Here is a 15,279-nt window from a genome sequence, read left to right as displayed (position 1 = left end):
CTCTCCCCTTCTCTCTCTCCCTCTCTCTATCTGTCTCTATGTCTCTGTGTCTGTCTCTGTCTTTCTCTCTCTCTCTCTCTCTCTCTCTCTCTCTCTCTCTCTCGTTGGGCACCATGGTTTACAATACAGATGCTGGAAGGTTCTCCTTTCAGCACCGTTCATACCCTTGAATATGTCTGAGTCTCCCGAATCACCTCTCAGATCAATCTAGGGTGTGGCATCACTCTGTCGCTGCTGGGCACCCAAGGAGACCCTTTTGCTCACCCCCTTGGAACGACCTCCTTATTGGCAGCTTCAGTTGTCCATCAAGTGCCTGCTGGCACCCAGTTGTTTCTGTGCTTCCTCGAGGGCTGGTTCTTTCTGTTGCCATTGCAGTGACCACTTCTCCCCATGCCCTCCTTGATGCAGTGACCTTGTCTTCAGGCTTAGCCCTAGTTGCACCCCCAAGTCTCACAGCCTCCACTGCTGTATTACTACTAGATTTCAGGGGAAAGCAAATTTGCTTTACTTATTTTCTTTTCTTCACGACATACCAAGAGATTTCCAACCCCTTGTCTCCCACCCTAATCCCCCACCCCTTTGCCATGTAGGGGAGAAGAAGCTGCCACCTCCAAATATGTCTGGAAAAAATTTAATTTCATGGGAGGGGCTAGGAAGACTAGGGGAGGTGCCCGATTCCAGAGCTGAAAACGTTTATATGTAAACGAGAACAGGCATTTTATTATATTGCCTTAAATGGCTTTAATTTTCTTATTCACATGGGTCAAAATCATATAGTAATCACAAATGCTCTCTTCCTGTTTTATTTTCTGGTCATCCTATTTGCCAGTTCTTAAAGCTTGTTGGAATAACTAATATGAAGTAAATTTGTTATGTGCATGTGAAATTGGAAGGGAACTAGGAAACTGGAGATATTGGTAAAGGGAAGGTCACGCTGGTGGTGTTGGAACACTAGATGTTTGAAAAAACTGTATGATGAATGACTTCGTAAATCACAGTTTTTTTTTTTTTGCCTTTTTGGGCCACACCTGGCGATGCTCAGGAGTTACCCCTGGTGGTATTCAGGGGACCATTTGGGGTGTTGGGAATTGAACCTGGGTCAGCTGGGCAAGGTAAAGGTCCTATCCACTGTACTATCACTCCTGCCCCAATCATGATATTTTAAATAAAACTTAATTTTAAAAAAGAAGTTTATCTGCAAATATCTCCCTACTGGCATCTCCTCGGAAGACCCAATCTCCTTATCTTTTTGATGGAAAAGGCAGAGCTTTATTTACCACGCCTTAGATGTGGGAAATGTCTTAGATGTCCCATGCAGCCATGAGGGAGGGCCAGTGTCTCAGCTTTGCCTGTGAATTGATGCCTGAAGCACCCTGTAGTGGAAGGAACATCTCTCTCGCTCTCTCTCTCTCTCTCTCTGTCCTCTTTCTCTGTATCTCTCAGTGTCTCTGTCTCTGTGTCTCTTTCTCTCACATGCACATACCTATGTAACTGTTTCTTTCTATAGATCTTGCCCCTTAGGTACAGTGATCAGGCTGAGAGGACAACTTCTCCCCAGTAGAAATATAGAGTCTGGTATTAGTTTGTGACCCTCCCCTCCTTTCCCCTCCACTCTATTCCCCTCCCCTCCCCTCCCCTCCCCTCCCCTTCCCTTCCCTTCCCTTCCCTTCCCTTCCCTTCCCTTCCCTTCCCTTCCCTTCCCTTCCCTTCCCTTCCCTTCCCTTCCCCTCCCCTTCCCTCCCCTCTCCATCCAAGCTCTGTGCTCAAGGCTTCTTCCTGGCTCTGTGCTCAGAAATCACTTCTACCAGTATTCTGGGACCACACCATGAGTGGTAGGGATGGAGTTATGACTGGCCACATGCAAAACAATCTCCTTGAATTCTGCTCTCTCTCTCTTTCTCTCTCTCTGACCTGAGCTTCCTCTTTTTATAAACTCCAAGTCTGGGTTTCTCCAGCTAAAATTCTGTGAACGAAGCCCTGGGGTATGAAGCACATTAATTTTACACTATTGACCTTTTTTTTATGCCACCTGTGGAAAAATTTGTCAAGAACAATATAAGACTTGCAATGGCAATGACTGATTTTGGCCTTTGACTCGGTGGAGAGAAACTAATAATGTGGAGAGAAACCAATTACGGACTGAGCTCTAGGCCCTCTGGATTAATCCTCATGCCGTGATCGGTGCCCGGCCAGCATGCGCACCTCAGTGCAGTGTGTGGGCTGGCATCGGGAGAAATCGCTGCTCCTTGCTCTCTTTAACAGGTATTTTACAACTTGCGAGAATTTTTGGATGAGTGGAATGAATTGCCCTTTGCTACTAGGAACAGAAAGTTAAATGTCTTTTTTATGCAGATGACTTGGTTTTATTGTCACACGCCAGGAATGGGCCCCATCACTGCTAGAGAAAAATGGTTCCAGATGAACCTCTCCAGCCCTCCGTTGTCACATTGGGCAGATGGTCTCCAACGTGGAGTTGGCTTTTATCCAACAACCCGTGATTGCACTCGCCACTTAGGACTCTGCCTTCCAACGGAGCTATTTGGGGGACTCATCAGGAGGTGATATTTGCTTAACATTAAGTGTCTCTGGGTGCATGATTAGAATTTTTCTATGAACTTTTGGGGGCGATTTATTAAATGTACTTTGAAAAATGTTTAAGTTAAAATTATTATGGCCTGGCTTGATGGATGAGGACATTAGTTGTGGTGTGGGAGTAGATCCAGAGGTGCTCTCTGTCTGTCTGTCTATTTCTGTCTGTCTGTCTCTGTCTGTCTTTGTCTCTCTCTGTCTCTGTCTCTCTGTCTCTGTGTGTTTCTGTCTCTGTCTGTCTCTGTCTGTCTCTTTCTCTCTGTCTGTCTGTATCTGTCTGACTCTCTGTCTCTGTCTCTATTTGTCTCTGTCTCTCTTTGTCTGTATTTGTCTCTATTTGTCTTTGCTTCTTTGTCTCTCTCTGTCTTTCTGTCTGTCTCTGTTTCTGTCTGTCTCTATCTCTGTCTTTCTCTGTCTCTCTCTATCTCTGTCTTTCTCTGTCTCTCTGTCTCTCTCTGTGTTGTCTTTTGGGCCAGACCCAGTAATGCACAGGGTTCTTTGCTTAGGGAACACTTCTGGTGATAATCAGGGGTGAGGTGCTGGGGATTGAACCAGGGTCCACCCCATGCAAGGAAGGAGCCTTAACTCTGTTCTATCTCTCTGGTCCACAGAGCTGTTCTGTTAAGAGAACCAGCTTTCCAGAGGAGTTCCCTCTCTCTGCCCAGAGACCTTGGAGTGAACTCTCACTCTGGCATGCAAGGTATCCCTCGCTGGGTCAGGTTCCCCTTCCTGAACTCTGCTGCTCCACTGTTGTAACAAACAACATCCTTGTTTTCATTTATAAGTCAACCTGTTCACTCTGCACCACCGACTCTATGCCAGCCAGGGTTTGAAGTCTCTCTCTGTAAGAACACTCACATCGTAAAATATTTATATCAAGCAAAACTCAGTTCTTCTTTGGGCACTGTTCTCATCGTTCACCCATGGAAACGCTGAAAGCAAGGGCTGTAGTTTACTCAACCGTTTTTTTTAAATATATATTTTATTTCCATAAAGGTAGTTCACAATAATTCGTTGCAGATAATATTCAAACACCAATCCCACCACTGAGCACCTTCCCACCATAATAAGAGGTAAGCGTGTGAAGGTTGCTATATTTCATTCTGGAACCATTTAAGCTTGAATTTAAGAGAATACAAGCAAGTATGTTAAAAACCAAACAAATGTGTGATATTTTGGGTAAGTAATTGAGGTAGAGTGTAAGAGGTTCGGAACTTCTGTGGTACTCTCTTCTGGGAGCTTTAGTTTATAGTCTCTGGGTCTTGGCCATTGATGAGATTACATGGCGCTGGGGTGATTTGTGGGTGTGACTGCCAAGTTTCTGGAAAACTGGGGAACTGGGGGGAGGAGGCCCAGTCCTGATCTGAGTGGGCTTGGAGATCTCAGTCACGGGTTCCGGCGTACCTGGGTTTTCCTGCCAATCCGCTCCCGAGTGAGGCTCATCCCATCTTGGGTGAGGCTCGTCCCTTCTTGGGTGAGGTCCCTCCTAACGTGTGGAGAGTGGCCTTGGCCATGGCGGCGGTTGGGATCTGGAGGTTTTTGGCTGCCGTGGTTCTGCTTGGGGCAGGGAGTAAAACTCAATCTGCCCCCTTCTGAGCTGCCACAGTGAAGACAGCCTGGCACAGGGTCGGTTTACTCAACTTTTAAGTCACACAGGAACATATGTGACTTTATCTGTAGAAAGGACTCAGTGAGGGTCTGCTGAATGAAAGAGCAAGTGTTAGCACATCCATTAGCATTATATTTGGCTGCCTGTGATGGAATATAAAAATTATGCAACGATTGCTATGTAAATGGGACCCCATAGTTGCCCCTTTCCCCTCAGCCCCACCCTCAAGTTTCCTCACAGTCCAAGACAGCTGCTGGGGCTCCAGTCATCAGGCTTGAGTTCCAGATGGAAAGAATGAAGGACTCATCTCTCAGCCCTGTCACTTTTCAACAGCTTCATCCAATGACATTCTCTTTCATCCCATTCGACTGCCTCTCTTAGCTAAAAGTGGGCCTGGGAAATGAAGCCTTGTTAGAGGAACATGTCCTCCATGAGTAAAACTAGGGTAAGGTAAAGGTAAAGGCCCTCCCGTTGATCGTCGATTTGCTCGAGCGGGCCCAGTAACGTCTCCATTGGAGACTTTGTTGTTACTGTGTTTGGCATATCAAATACTCTGGGTAGCTTGCCGGGCTCTCCGAGAGGGGCGGAGGAATCGAACTTGGGTCGGCCATGTTGGCCGTGTGTAAGGTGAACGCCCTACTGAAATGGAGTAAAAAAGGGTAATGAGAAGGGATGCAAGGGTGGGTCTGAGAGAGGCAGGAAATAAGACTTTAAGGTATGGGAGTGGTATCGCTAGCTACCTGTGTGGGTGACCTATCTATGATCGCTACATCTCTCTCTCTCTCTCTGATACCCAGCGACTGTGCAATATCCAAGAAAGGGTCTTTGAATCCCACCTGGACCATCTGAGGAGTTAAGCTCTCTCTGCACCTTGGTTGCCTCATGGTAAGACGGGGCATGTGGGCAGTGTAATGACGTTGTCAGCTGCCTTCTGTAGGTCAGGGGATATGGCCACCTGTGCAAAGTAGACACTCAATGAGTTCATGCCCTGCCCTCCACTGGCTGGACCAGGGAATGCCACCCTGTTCTGGGTAATCTGCTGCCAGCTGCCACCGCCAAGGATGCCAGCCTCCCGGTGAGGCCGGGGGGTGGGGGGGGGGACAGTGCCTTTTTCCCTGCCATCATTTATTCTCCTGCTCCTCAAAGCTGAGCGACTTCTACCCCCGGGTGCGGTCAGCCCTGGGCGCTGCTGTCTGCAAACCTTTTCATCCACAATTGATGAGGTTTGTGGTCCCTGATGACTCTTCCTGGGAGCCCATAAATTAGAAATATTAATAACACATCCCTGGGGTCTTAAACTGATAACTTGTGTGCCAGGGCCCATTTACGGGCCAATTATGGTCAATTGACATTTCCGTCTGCGCCACCATCCATCAGGGAAATAAGAGCTCTCGGCTTGTGGAGTGTGGGGGGTGGGGAGGGCGAGGGAAGGAAAGATTGCTGGGGGGGGGGGGGGAAGTGGCAGGATCTTCAGTGCTTTCCTACCGAGGGACTGCATTGAGTCTCATCCAAATGCACGCCCTACCCTCCTGCGCCCCTTTGGGTTCCAGAACTCTCTCTGGGTGATTTTTTTTTTTTTGCATTCATCCTTCACTCTCTAACTCACTCTCCACTCTCTAACTCATTTAGCGATCTCTTGGCAGTGCTCTGGGAATCATATGTGGTGCAGGGGATCAAGCCGGGGTCGGCTGAATGCAAGGTCAGTGTCTTGCTTCTTGTATGGTGGATTCTGGCCCTGTGAAATTGCTCCTCTCCGGCCTCTCTGTGTTCTGGCTATGCAGACCTCCTGACAATTGCTTTGGACTCCCAGACCGAAACATCTTGGCTCCAACTTTCCCCACCCAGTCTCATGGCTGACTTACATTTCTATGAGTCGTCTCGAACCCCATTCTGTGGTGTAGGGCTACCCTATCTACTTCTTCATCCTCCCTCTCCCTTCTTACCCAGGTTCCAGCCTTCTTATTTAGCAAGTGGATGGCTTGGGTTTGATCCACCTTCCACACCACCATGAGGACTGGGAATTTTTGTTTACCTGTTCCCTATTGTATCCCTAGCAGCTCAAGAAATCTCTGGCACGCGAGTGCGCGCGGGCGCACACACACACACACACACACACACACACACACACACACACACACACACTATTTCTTTTTTTTTTTTAATTTTGTTGAATCACCGTGAGATAGTTACAAGCTTTCATGTTTGGGTTACAATCACAATGATCAAACACCCATCCCTCCACCAATGCACATTCCCCACAACCAATATCCCCGGTATATCCCCCCACCTTTCCCACCCTCCCCCTGCCTCCATGGCAGACATGATTCCCCATGATCTCTCTCTACCTTGTTTGGTCCTTGATCTACTTTCTGCACACATCTCCCATCCCTACCGATTCCTCCAGCCATCTTTTTCTTAGTGATCCTTTCTCTATTCCAGATGCCTTCTCCTCTTTGCTCATGAGGCCGGCTTCCAGCTATGGAGCAATCTATCTGTCCAGACACACACTATTTCTTGATCCTGCCATCGGAGGTATTGCACAATGGTTAGAGTATTAGCCTACAGATCACGCCATTCCTAGAAAAAGCACCAGAACAATGGAATAGAACAGAACAGTTTATTGGCAATGGAGCAGCTGAAAGTTGGGAAGGTGCATCCACTAGTATGGGCTGGAGAAAAGCTTCAAAGAGAGGGAGTTGGGGTTCTGGTTCAAGCAGGTTCTGCGTATTCTAGGAATTTCCCAGGAAACTCATACGTATTCATGAGGGAGACCAACCAGCTTGCGCAGGGGTGAGATGTGTCTTCAGAAGTGTGCAGTTTAGTTTGACCATGTAGACCTAGTCGTTGAAATGGATTCTTCAGCACGGTCTTCACTGGCTGGTACCAGTAGTGATGTTTCTGTTTGGGGTGTGTGATTCTGTTTTAGGCATTGTGACTTACAGTCGTGTTAGTGGTAGTATTAGGCATGCATAAAGCATCCCAGCACCCCACCCTCACCCTACATTAGCATCTACTTCCCTCCAGCCATTGGCCTGGTAGCCTCCATCCTATTTCTCCCCTCATTCGCTAACCCCCTCTTCTCATACCCTGCCTCACTCCATCTTCCTCCTGAAGACCAGTTCCCAGTTTCTGTTGCTGTTGGGCATTTATTCTTCCTTACTATTTTTCTTTCTATCCCACATATAAGGAAAACCATTTTGTCGATCCCTCTCCTATGACTAACCCCACTCAGCCCCACTCTCTCCAGAAACCCCACGGTGCAGCAAATTGCATGACTTCATTGAATTTTTTTTAAATGACTGAGTAGTATTCCATGGTGTATATGTATCATAGTTTCTTTATCCAGTCTTCTATTCTTGGACACTTGAATTGTTTCCAGATTTTTTGTTTGATTTTGATTCACATTGGACTATGTTTAGGGCTTAGTCCTGGCTCTTTGCTCAGAAATTACTCATGGAGGGGCTCTGGGAACTATATGAGGTGCCAGAGATTGAACCCCAGTTAGCTGCATGCAAGGCATGTACCTTACCCATGGTACTACCAACTACTGGTAGGACCTTTCCCCAAAAATCTAAGAACCGAGCTTCCATATGACCCAGCGATTCCACTTCTTGGCATCTACCCTCAAAGCCCCCAAAAGAGACATTTGCACGCCTCTATTCATTGCAGCAAAAGTGTCCTTAAAATTCTGCTTTGGCCTCACTAGAGCTAAGAGAATGCAAGGGGTACCTTCTCCCAGAGATAGGCGGTCACAAGCTCTGAAAGACAAGAGCGAGTCCGCCTCAGTTTTTCCTCAGCCCAGAGAGTCCTTCAAAGTTACTTTTGTGATGCTATGAGGGGTAGTTCCGGAGGTGAAACAAGGGTCGGGACGAATTGTCCATGGTTGGAAGCCGGCCTCAAGGGCTGGTGGAGAGGGCAGGTGGGACAGAGGACGATTATTATGACAATGATGGTTGGAAGGGATCGCTCTGGATGGGAGATGTGTGCAAAGGACAAAGGACCAAACATGATGGTCAAAAGTGGGCAAAGGACCAAACATGATGGCCTCTCAACATCTATATTGCAAAGCATTATGTCCAAAGGGGGGGGGGAGAAAGAGAGAAAGAGAGAGAGAGAGAGAGAGAGAGAGAGAGAGAGAGAGAGAGAGAGAGAGAGAAGTGCCTGCTATAGAGGCAGGCTGGGGGTGGAGGGTAGGGTGGGGGTGGCAGGAGGGATACTGGGGAAAAAAAACAGTTCCTGGGCCTGGAGTGGTAGCACAGCAGGCAAGACATTTGCCTTGCATGCGGCCGACCTAGGTTCGACTCCCAGCATCCCATATGATCCCCCGAGCACCGCCAGAAGTAATTCCTGAGTGCATGAGCCAGGAGTAATCCCTGTGCATTTCCGAGTGTGACCCAAAAAGCAAAAAACAAAAACAAAAACAAAAACAAAAACCAAAACCAAAAAACCCTCCTCTCCGAAAAAATAAAAAAACACTTACTTTTGTGGAGGAGGGGAAGAGAAGAGGCGACATTGCAAAGGACTTTGACAAAGAAAGTTCCTATTTCCGGCATCTCCCGGCAGGGGCCCATATCTCTTGCAGCACCCCAAGTACGCATAGCACGTGGGACAGGCTTCAGAGCACACATTTAGACATCACTTCCCTCTGTGTTCAAGGGTCAGCCTCCTTTGGATGCGACCCATCTGTCACTGTCACATTCAAAGCTAAATACAAAGGGAAAAAAAAAAGTACTCACGAGTAAAGCTATTTTCCTGCAACTGAGAGTTTGCAATTTTTTAGAATGAACAGGGAAAGGCATCATTTGCTTCCCTTTCTGGCCAAATTCCTCCAACAAAATGACATCGTGGCAGGTTAGGGCAACCTTCACTTTTTATGAGATTTTTCTCTGCACAGCTTTTAAAAAAGAGTCGTTTTAACAATTTCTCCCCCCACCCCTCAAAAAATGCTTGAGGGCTTCCTAAGTTTTCCTAAGGGCCTTGCTTTAAAAGAGAATCTTTAAACGATTCTCCTTGGAGGTACTTATTCATTATCCTCATTGATTTCCTCTTGGTTAATTATTAACACGTCTCACCTTTTTCCATAGTGCTAATAACTAGCATTTTTGGAGTGCTTTTCTGGGCACTGGGCTCCTTCTGTGTGTGGATGGATTCCCCCTGAGCTCATAGAGGGAGGACAAATGGTTAGGGATGGATGCCCAGGAAGCTGAGGTCGGGAGAAGGAACTCCCTTTGGCAACCGTGTGTGGAGGAGGAGACGCTTGAGGGGCAGTCTCCCAGCCCTTCCGTTTGTCAAAGATACTGTGTGCTCTCTTGCCACCAGGGATGTTGGTGAGATTCGCATTTCTTAGTCACATTAACAGCCTGGCGCGAAGTCCCTAATAAAATACTTTCTACCCATTTTTCATTAGATATCTAGACATCTAGATATATTATGGAAAATAATAATAATAATAATTATATATATATTCAAAGGGCAGTTACTGGGGGCGTTGTAGACTTAGCCCTTGTTTCATTCCTCCAACAAACTGATAACGCGGCAGGTTAGGGCAACCTTCACTTTTATGAGATTTTTCTCTGCACAGCTTTAAAAGAGAGTCATTTTAACAATTTTTTTACCCAAAAATGCTTGAGGGCTTCCTAAGACATATATATATATATTATAAGACATATATATATATTATATATATATATTATTATCTCAGAGAACCCAGCAAGCTACTGAGAGTATCCCACCCGCATGACAGAGCTTGGCAAGCTCCCCATGGCGTATTCAGTATGCCAAAAACAGTAACAATAACGGGTCTCTTTCCCCTGACCCTGAAAGAGCCTCCAATATGGCAGCGTTGGGAAAGACAAGTAAGGAGAGGCTGCTAAAATCTCAGGGCTGGGACGAATGGAGGCGTAACTGGTGCCTGCTCGAGTAAATCGATGAACAACGGGATGACAATGATTACAGTGACACAGTGAGTCACATTAACATGTGATCCTTGGGCCCGGTGGAGTGGCATGAGAATGGCCATCCTGCTGTGACTGATGACTGCCTGGGTGCATTAGGCCAGGAGGGACACCGGAGTCACTGAGGGTGGGGCACTGAGCCAGGGCGAGTTTAGGAAGGGGCCAGTTCTTGATGTCTGTTTTTATTGACTTCAGAAGGTACTGTGTCTCCTGGTGTTTCACTAATAAAAATTTAAAAAAAAGAAAGAAGATACTGCGTGAGCGTTTCTTTGACCTCAGAAGGAACTGCATGAGTCAGAGAAGCAAGTTCACAGCTGTGTGTGTGGCTGGTCAACTCAAGCCTCTCTCAGATTATCTCTCAGATTCATTTCTTGACATAATGAAGAGTCAGTCATGACTATTGTGTGGAGCTAGGAGAGGGAGAGGAGGGGAAGGAAGTGGAAGGAGTCAAATTGACAGTTTTTTTGGACACCGACTCAGGACCAGTTAGTCTTGAATATGAGCCTGGGAGAAATTGACGACTTGGTCCATTGTACAGGTAAAGAAATGGAGCCACAGGATGACTGAGTGACTTCATCTGGTTAACTCAGCTCTAGAAAAAAAATATCTGATCCAAAATACATTGGATCAGGCATTCCTGAGACCAACTCTTCAGAATCCCTTTCTGACTCAAAGTCCCGTTTTGCCCTTGATTTGTAAGAAATACTGCTTCGCTGCTCAGGGATTGTTGAACTAATGAGGGAGCGGAGGAACACACAGAGGAAGTGAGATTTGGAGAGCAAAGCCTAGGGATTGATCGATGCTGAGGACCTAGGGATCAGTGGTAGAAAAGCTGGTACTAACTATCCTGATGCCTCCTTCTGGACACCATCCAGGTCCTGGGGTCCTGGAGCCATTTTTTTTTCTTCATGCATGTGGCAGGAGGCCCGTCATTCATTTCTTGGCAAAGGACTTATACCCAAAGGTGGATGCTGACCCCACTGGCCTCAAACCAAATAGAGGAACTGATATAAGATAAAGGGGATTACTCCACTCAAATAGCACAGCAGGTGGGGCGTTTGCCTTGTGCATGGCCGACCTGCGTTCGATTCCTCCATCCCTCTTGGAGAGCATGGCAAGCTACCAAGAGTATCCTGCCCGCACTGCAGAGCCTGGCAAGCTACCCACGGCATATTTGATATGCCAAAAACAGTAACAAGGCTCACAATGGAGACATTACTGGTGCCTGCTTGAGCAAATTGATGAACAATGGGAGGACAGTGCTACAGTGAGACTCTGCTCAGAGATTATTCCTGGTGGGCTCAGGAGACCATATAAGGTGCCGGTATTGAACCCAGATTGACTGCATGCAAGCCAAGTGTCTTATATGCTATACTATCTCTTTGGCCTCCCTTTTTAAAAAAATTTTTTTAGAGTGTTTATTAAATTTAAAAAAAATTTATAAAGTGGTTCACAATGTTTGATTACATTTAATATTCAAACACCAATCCCACCACCATGACACCTTCCTACCCCCATATTTCAGATGTTTCCATGCTGAACCCCAATCCCTGCCTCAAAGCAGAACCAATATATTTTGTATTGTTTGTTGTGAAAAACCACTGAAAATGCTACAAAAAGGTATCCTTAGAGGAAATATCTGGCCTTCCTTTTAATTCAATCTGTAGACCAACTGTCTGTCCGCAGAAGTCCAGCTCCTCCAACCCCGTGGCCTGCAAAGCCCCCAATTTCTTTGATGCTAATCAACTTTCTATCCTCTCCAGAACTTTTTCATCAGCCTACAACACTGCCTTCATCTTTCCCCTGGAGAGCCTGGCAAGCTACCGAGGGTACCCAGCCCACACGGCAGAGCCTGGCAAGCCACCTGTGATGTACCAAATATGCCAACAACAGTAGTTAAAATAGATCTCATTTCCCTAACCCCGACGGAGTCCCCAGCTGAGATGGGAAGAACAAGAGGGCTTGTACTAAGCAGATGGCGTGCAAGTCAAAGGCAGGAAGGCACCCCACAAGCAGCTGGCCACCAAGGCAGCCCGCAAGAGCACGCCAGCCACGGGTGGCGTGAAGAGGCCACACTACTACCGGCCTGACACCGTGGTGCTACTCGAGATCTCCTAGCTGCCGTTCTGGTGGCTGGTATGCGAGATTTCGTGGGACTTCAAGTCTGACCTGCGCTCCCAAAGCTTGGCCATCAATGCACTGCTGGAGGCATGTGAGGCCTACCTGGTGGGGTTCTTCAAGGACACCAACCTCTGCGCATTCCCTGCCAAGGGCATCACCATTATGCCTGAGGACATCCAGCTGGCGTGCCGCATCCAGGGAGAGAGATCATAAAGTTTACGATGCTAAAATATCAGGGCTGGGACAAATGGAGATGCTACTGGAGCCTGCTCGAGTAATGGATGATTAATGGGATGACAGTGACAGTGACAGTGACAACACTGCCTAGATAAGAACGTAATCTGGCTATGCTGCAGGCTCCTTCTTCCTCCTCCTCTAGAGCAAATCCTCAAAACTCGCCCATCCCTGACAACACTCTCTTCTTGGATGATCCACCCATCAAGCCTTTGTACCCCCTGCATGCACCCCTCACTACATCCGCACTTATCTTATTGAGGTGTCTAGTGGACGCTCATCAATTCAATGCGTTTGGTTTTTGGGGTCAGACCTGGTGGTGCTCCGGGCTTCCTCCTGGTTCTGAGCTCAGGGATCATTCCTGGTGGGGTTTGAAACCGAATGAAGTTGCAGGGATCAAACCCGGATTGACTGCTTGCCAGGCAGATGTCCTGCCCTCTGGGCTCTCGCTCCAGCCCTTCTCAATCCTCACGTCCTTCACCCACTTGTCCTCGGTATACTTGGTATACGTTCTTGTCTCCTCTCGGCGCTTGTCACCTTTGCCTTGATGTCTGGCTCCTGGGCCAGGCCAGTTTTGAGGTGGGTTGGCGACATACCCACTCAGGGACTCAAGCTTCATAGCTTCATGAAAGGCCTGGGCCACCGTCAGTTTGCAATTTATTTTTTAATTTTTTTTTGCTTTTTGGGTCACACCCAGCGTTGCACAGGGGTTACTCCTGGCTCTGCACTCAGGAATCATTCCAGGCAGTGCTCAGGGGACCATATGGGATGCTGGGAATCGAACCTGGGTTAGCCGCGTGCAAGGCAAATGCCCTACTCGCTGTGCCATCGCTCCAGCCCCCAGTTTGCAATTCTTCACTTCCAGGATGGGTCCCTACGTTTCCAGCTCCTGATGTGGCCGGCCCGAGTGCTGATGGTTCCTCTCATCTGTCTGAACTTGTGTTGGAAACTGAGCCCTCGGGAGGTATTTTTTGGGGGGCGGGAGGAGTTGCAGAGTATCTCTGCAGATTCCCACTCCCCCTTTGGGGAGGGTCTCATACAGAATCAGGACTTCCTGACCCTTCTCAGGATCTCTCCTGGCCTGGTCTTTTGCTTTGAAACGCGAAGGCTGGTCTCCTGCTGGTCACGGACAGCTGTGCCTTCCCAGGGGAGACCCACTGGATAGAACCATGGGCAGCCGAACCCTCCTTGGTAGACCCACTTCCAAGAATCTTCTCATGTCCCTCTCCCTTCCTCTTATGCTTTTTCCCCCATGAGCTTTTATTAGTAGCCTATTTAACATACACACAAACATGTACACACATGCATGCACATACATGCACACATGTATACACATGTGCGCACATGTACATGCATACTCACGTACATACACACATGCAAACACACACACATACATCCACACATGTTACACATGCACATACGCACACACATATACACACATGCACACTCATGTGCGTACCCACATGCACACACAAGCACCCAGACACATGCATACACACATGTACACACACACTTGCACACACACTCACGCACACACATTCATGAGTGCACGTGAATGTACACACACAAACACAACACACCTATCTTTTATCTTCCTAGCCCGTGAGAGTCTAGTTCCTAGAAGACAGAATTTGGATGTTGCATTTCCTATTGTTATCCCCTTGAAATAAGTAAGAGGACAAAGAACCTCCAGCTTCAAGCACATTCCACTGTTCTTCCTGCATTAACATATGCCTCAGAGACCTGGGCCCTACGAAAACAGGATGAGAACGCTATTCGGGTCCCTCAAAGAGGAATCGAAAGAGCTATGCTTGGAATATCATGATTCACTCAAATGAGAGATAGAATCTGAAGTTCTGATCTCCGTCAATGCTCAAGAATCAGGGACGCTGTCTCATTTGCCAAGGCATCAAAAATCAGATGGGCTGGACATGTAATGAGGTTTACAGACAACCGCTGGACTAGAGCCATTACTGACTGGATTCCATGGGACGTCAAAATATTGCGTGGACGCCCACCTACAAGATGGTCAGACTTCTTTGTCAAGACCCTGAATGATCGGTTTGAGGCTCTGCATGTTCCTAGAATGAACAGATGCCATTGGGTTACTCTAGCACTCAACAGGGATGAATGGAGACGTTACTGGCACCTGTTCGAGTAAATCGATGAATAACGGGGGATCAAGTGATCAAGTAATCCCCTTGAAAAAGTTTGCTATTCCTCATTATTCATGTCATTCCCTTTCTGCCCATTGTCACGTCTCTGGGATTGAGATGTTTCTTCTTTTTCTCACCCCCTTTCTTTTGACGGAGGGAGCGTTGAGTCACACTCCACAATCACAGCTCTGTTCTAAGGAGTGATGCTAAGGGGGGATGCTGGGGAACCCCGTCCACTGGCGGGGACTGAACCAGGTTAGGTACATGCCAGGCAAGTGCTTTATTACCCCGTACAATCTCTCCAGCCCCTGGTATGGAACTGTCACAGCATCAGGGGCCAGCAGCTCTCATTACCAAAAGATACACCCCGAAGCTTCCAAACTTTTGGCATCAGAAGCCGAGAAGGAAAACCAAGATGTTAGAGCAGCATTCTTCAAAAAAATTTTTTATAGCACAGCGGGTAGGGCATCTGCCTTGCATGCAGCCAACATGGCCAACCTGAGTTCGATTCCTCCACCCCTCTCAGAGAGCCCGGCAAGCTACCGAGAGTATTCGATATGCCAGACACAGTAACAACAAAGTCTCCAATGGAGACATTACTGGGCCCGCTCGAGCA

General features: G+C 47.6%; 1 protein-coding gene across 1 annotated transcript in view; it reads right to left on the bottom strand.

Moving 5' to 3' along the window:
- Positions 1-12,434, bottom strand: part of ISX (intestine specific homeobox) — a 48,366-nt gene extending 35,932 nt beyond the window's left edge. Inside the window, exon 1 of the mRNA XM_056137605.1 lies at positions 12,376-12,434. Within this exon, the coding sequence (XP_055993580.1) occupies positions 12,376-12,434 (59 nt within the window). The remainder of the gene's footprint in view (positions 1-12,375) is intronic.
- Positions 12,435-15,279: the final 2,845 nt, after the last annotated feature.

The sequence above is a fragment of the Sorex fumeus genome, unplaced genomic scaffold (assembly GCF_029834395.1).
Source record: "Sorex fumeus unplaced genomic scaffold, SorFum_2.1 ptg000125l, whole genome shotgun sequence".
NCBI lineage: Eukaryota > Metazoa > Chordata > Mammalia > Eulipotyphla > Soricidae > Sorex > Sorex fumeus.
Note: the sequence above shows the minus strand (reverse complement) of the source record. Positions and strands in the feature narration are given on the sequence as shown.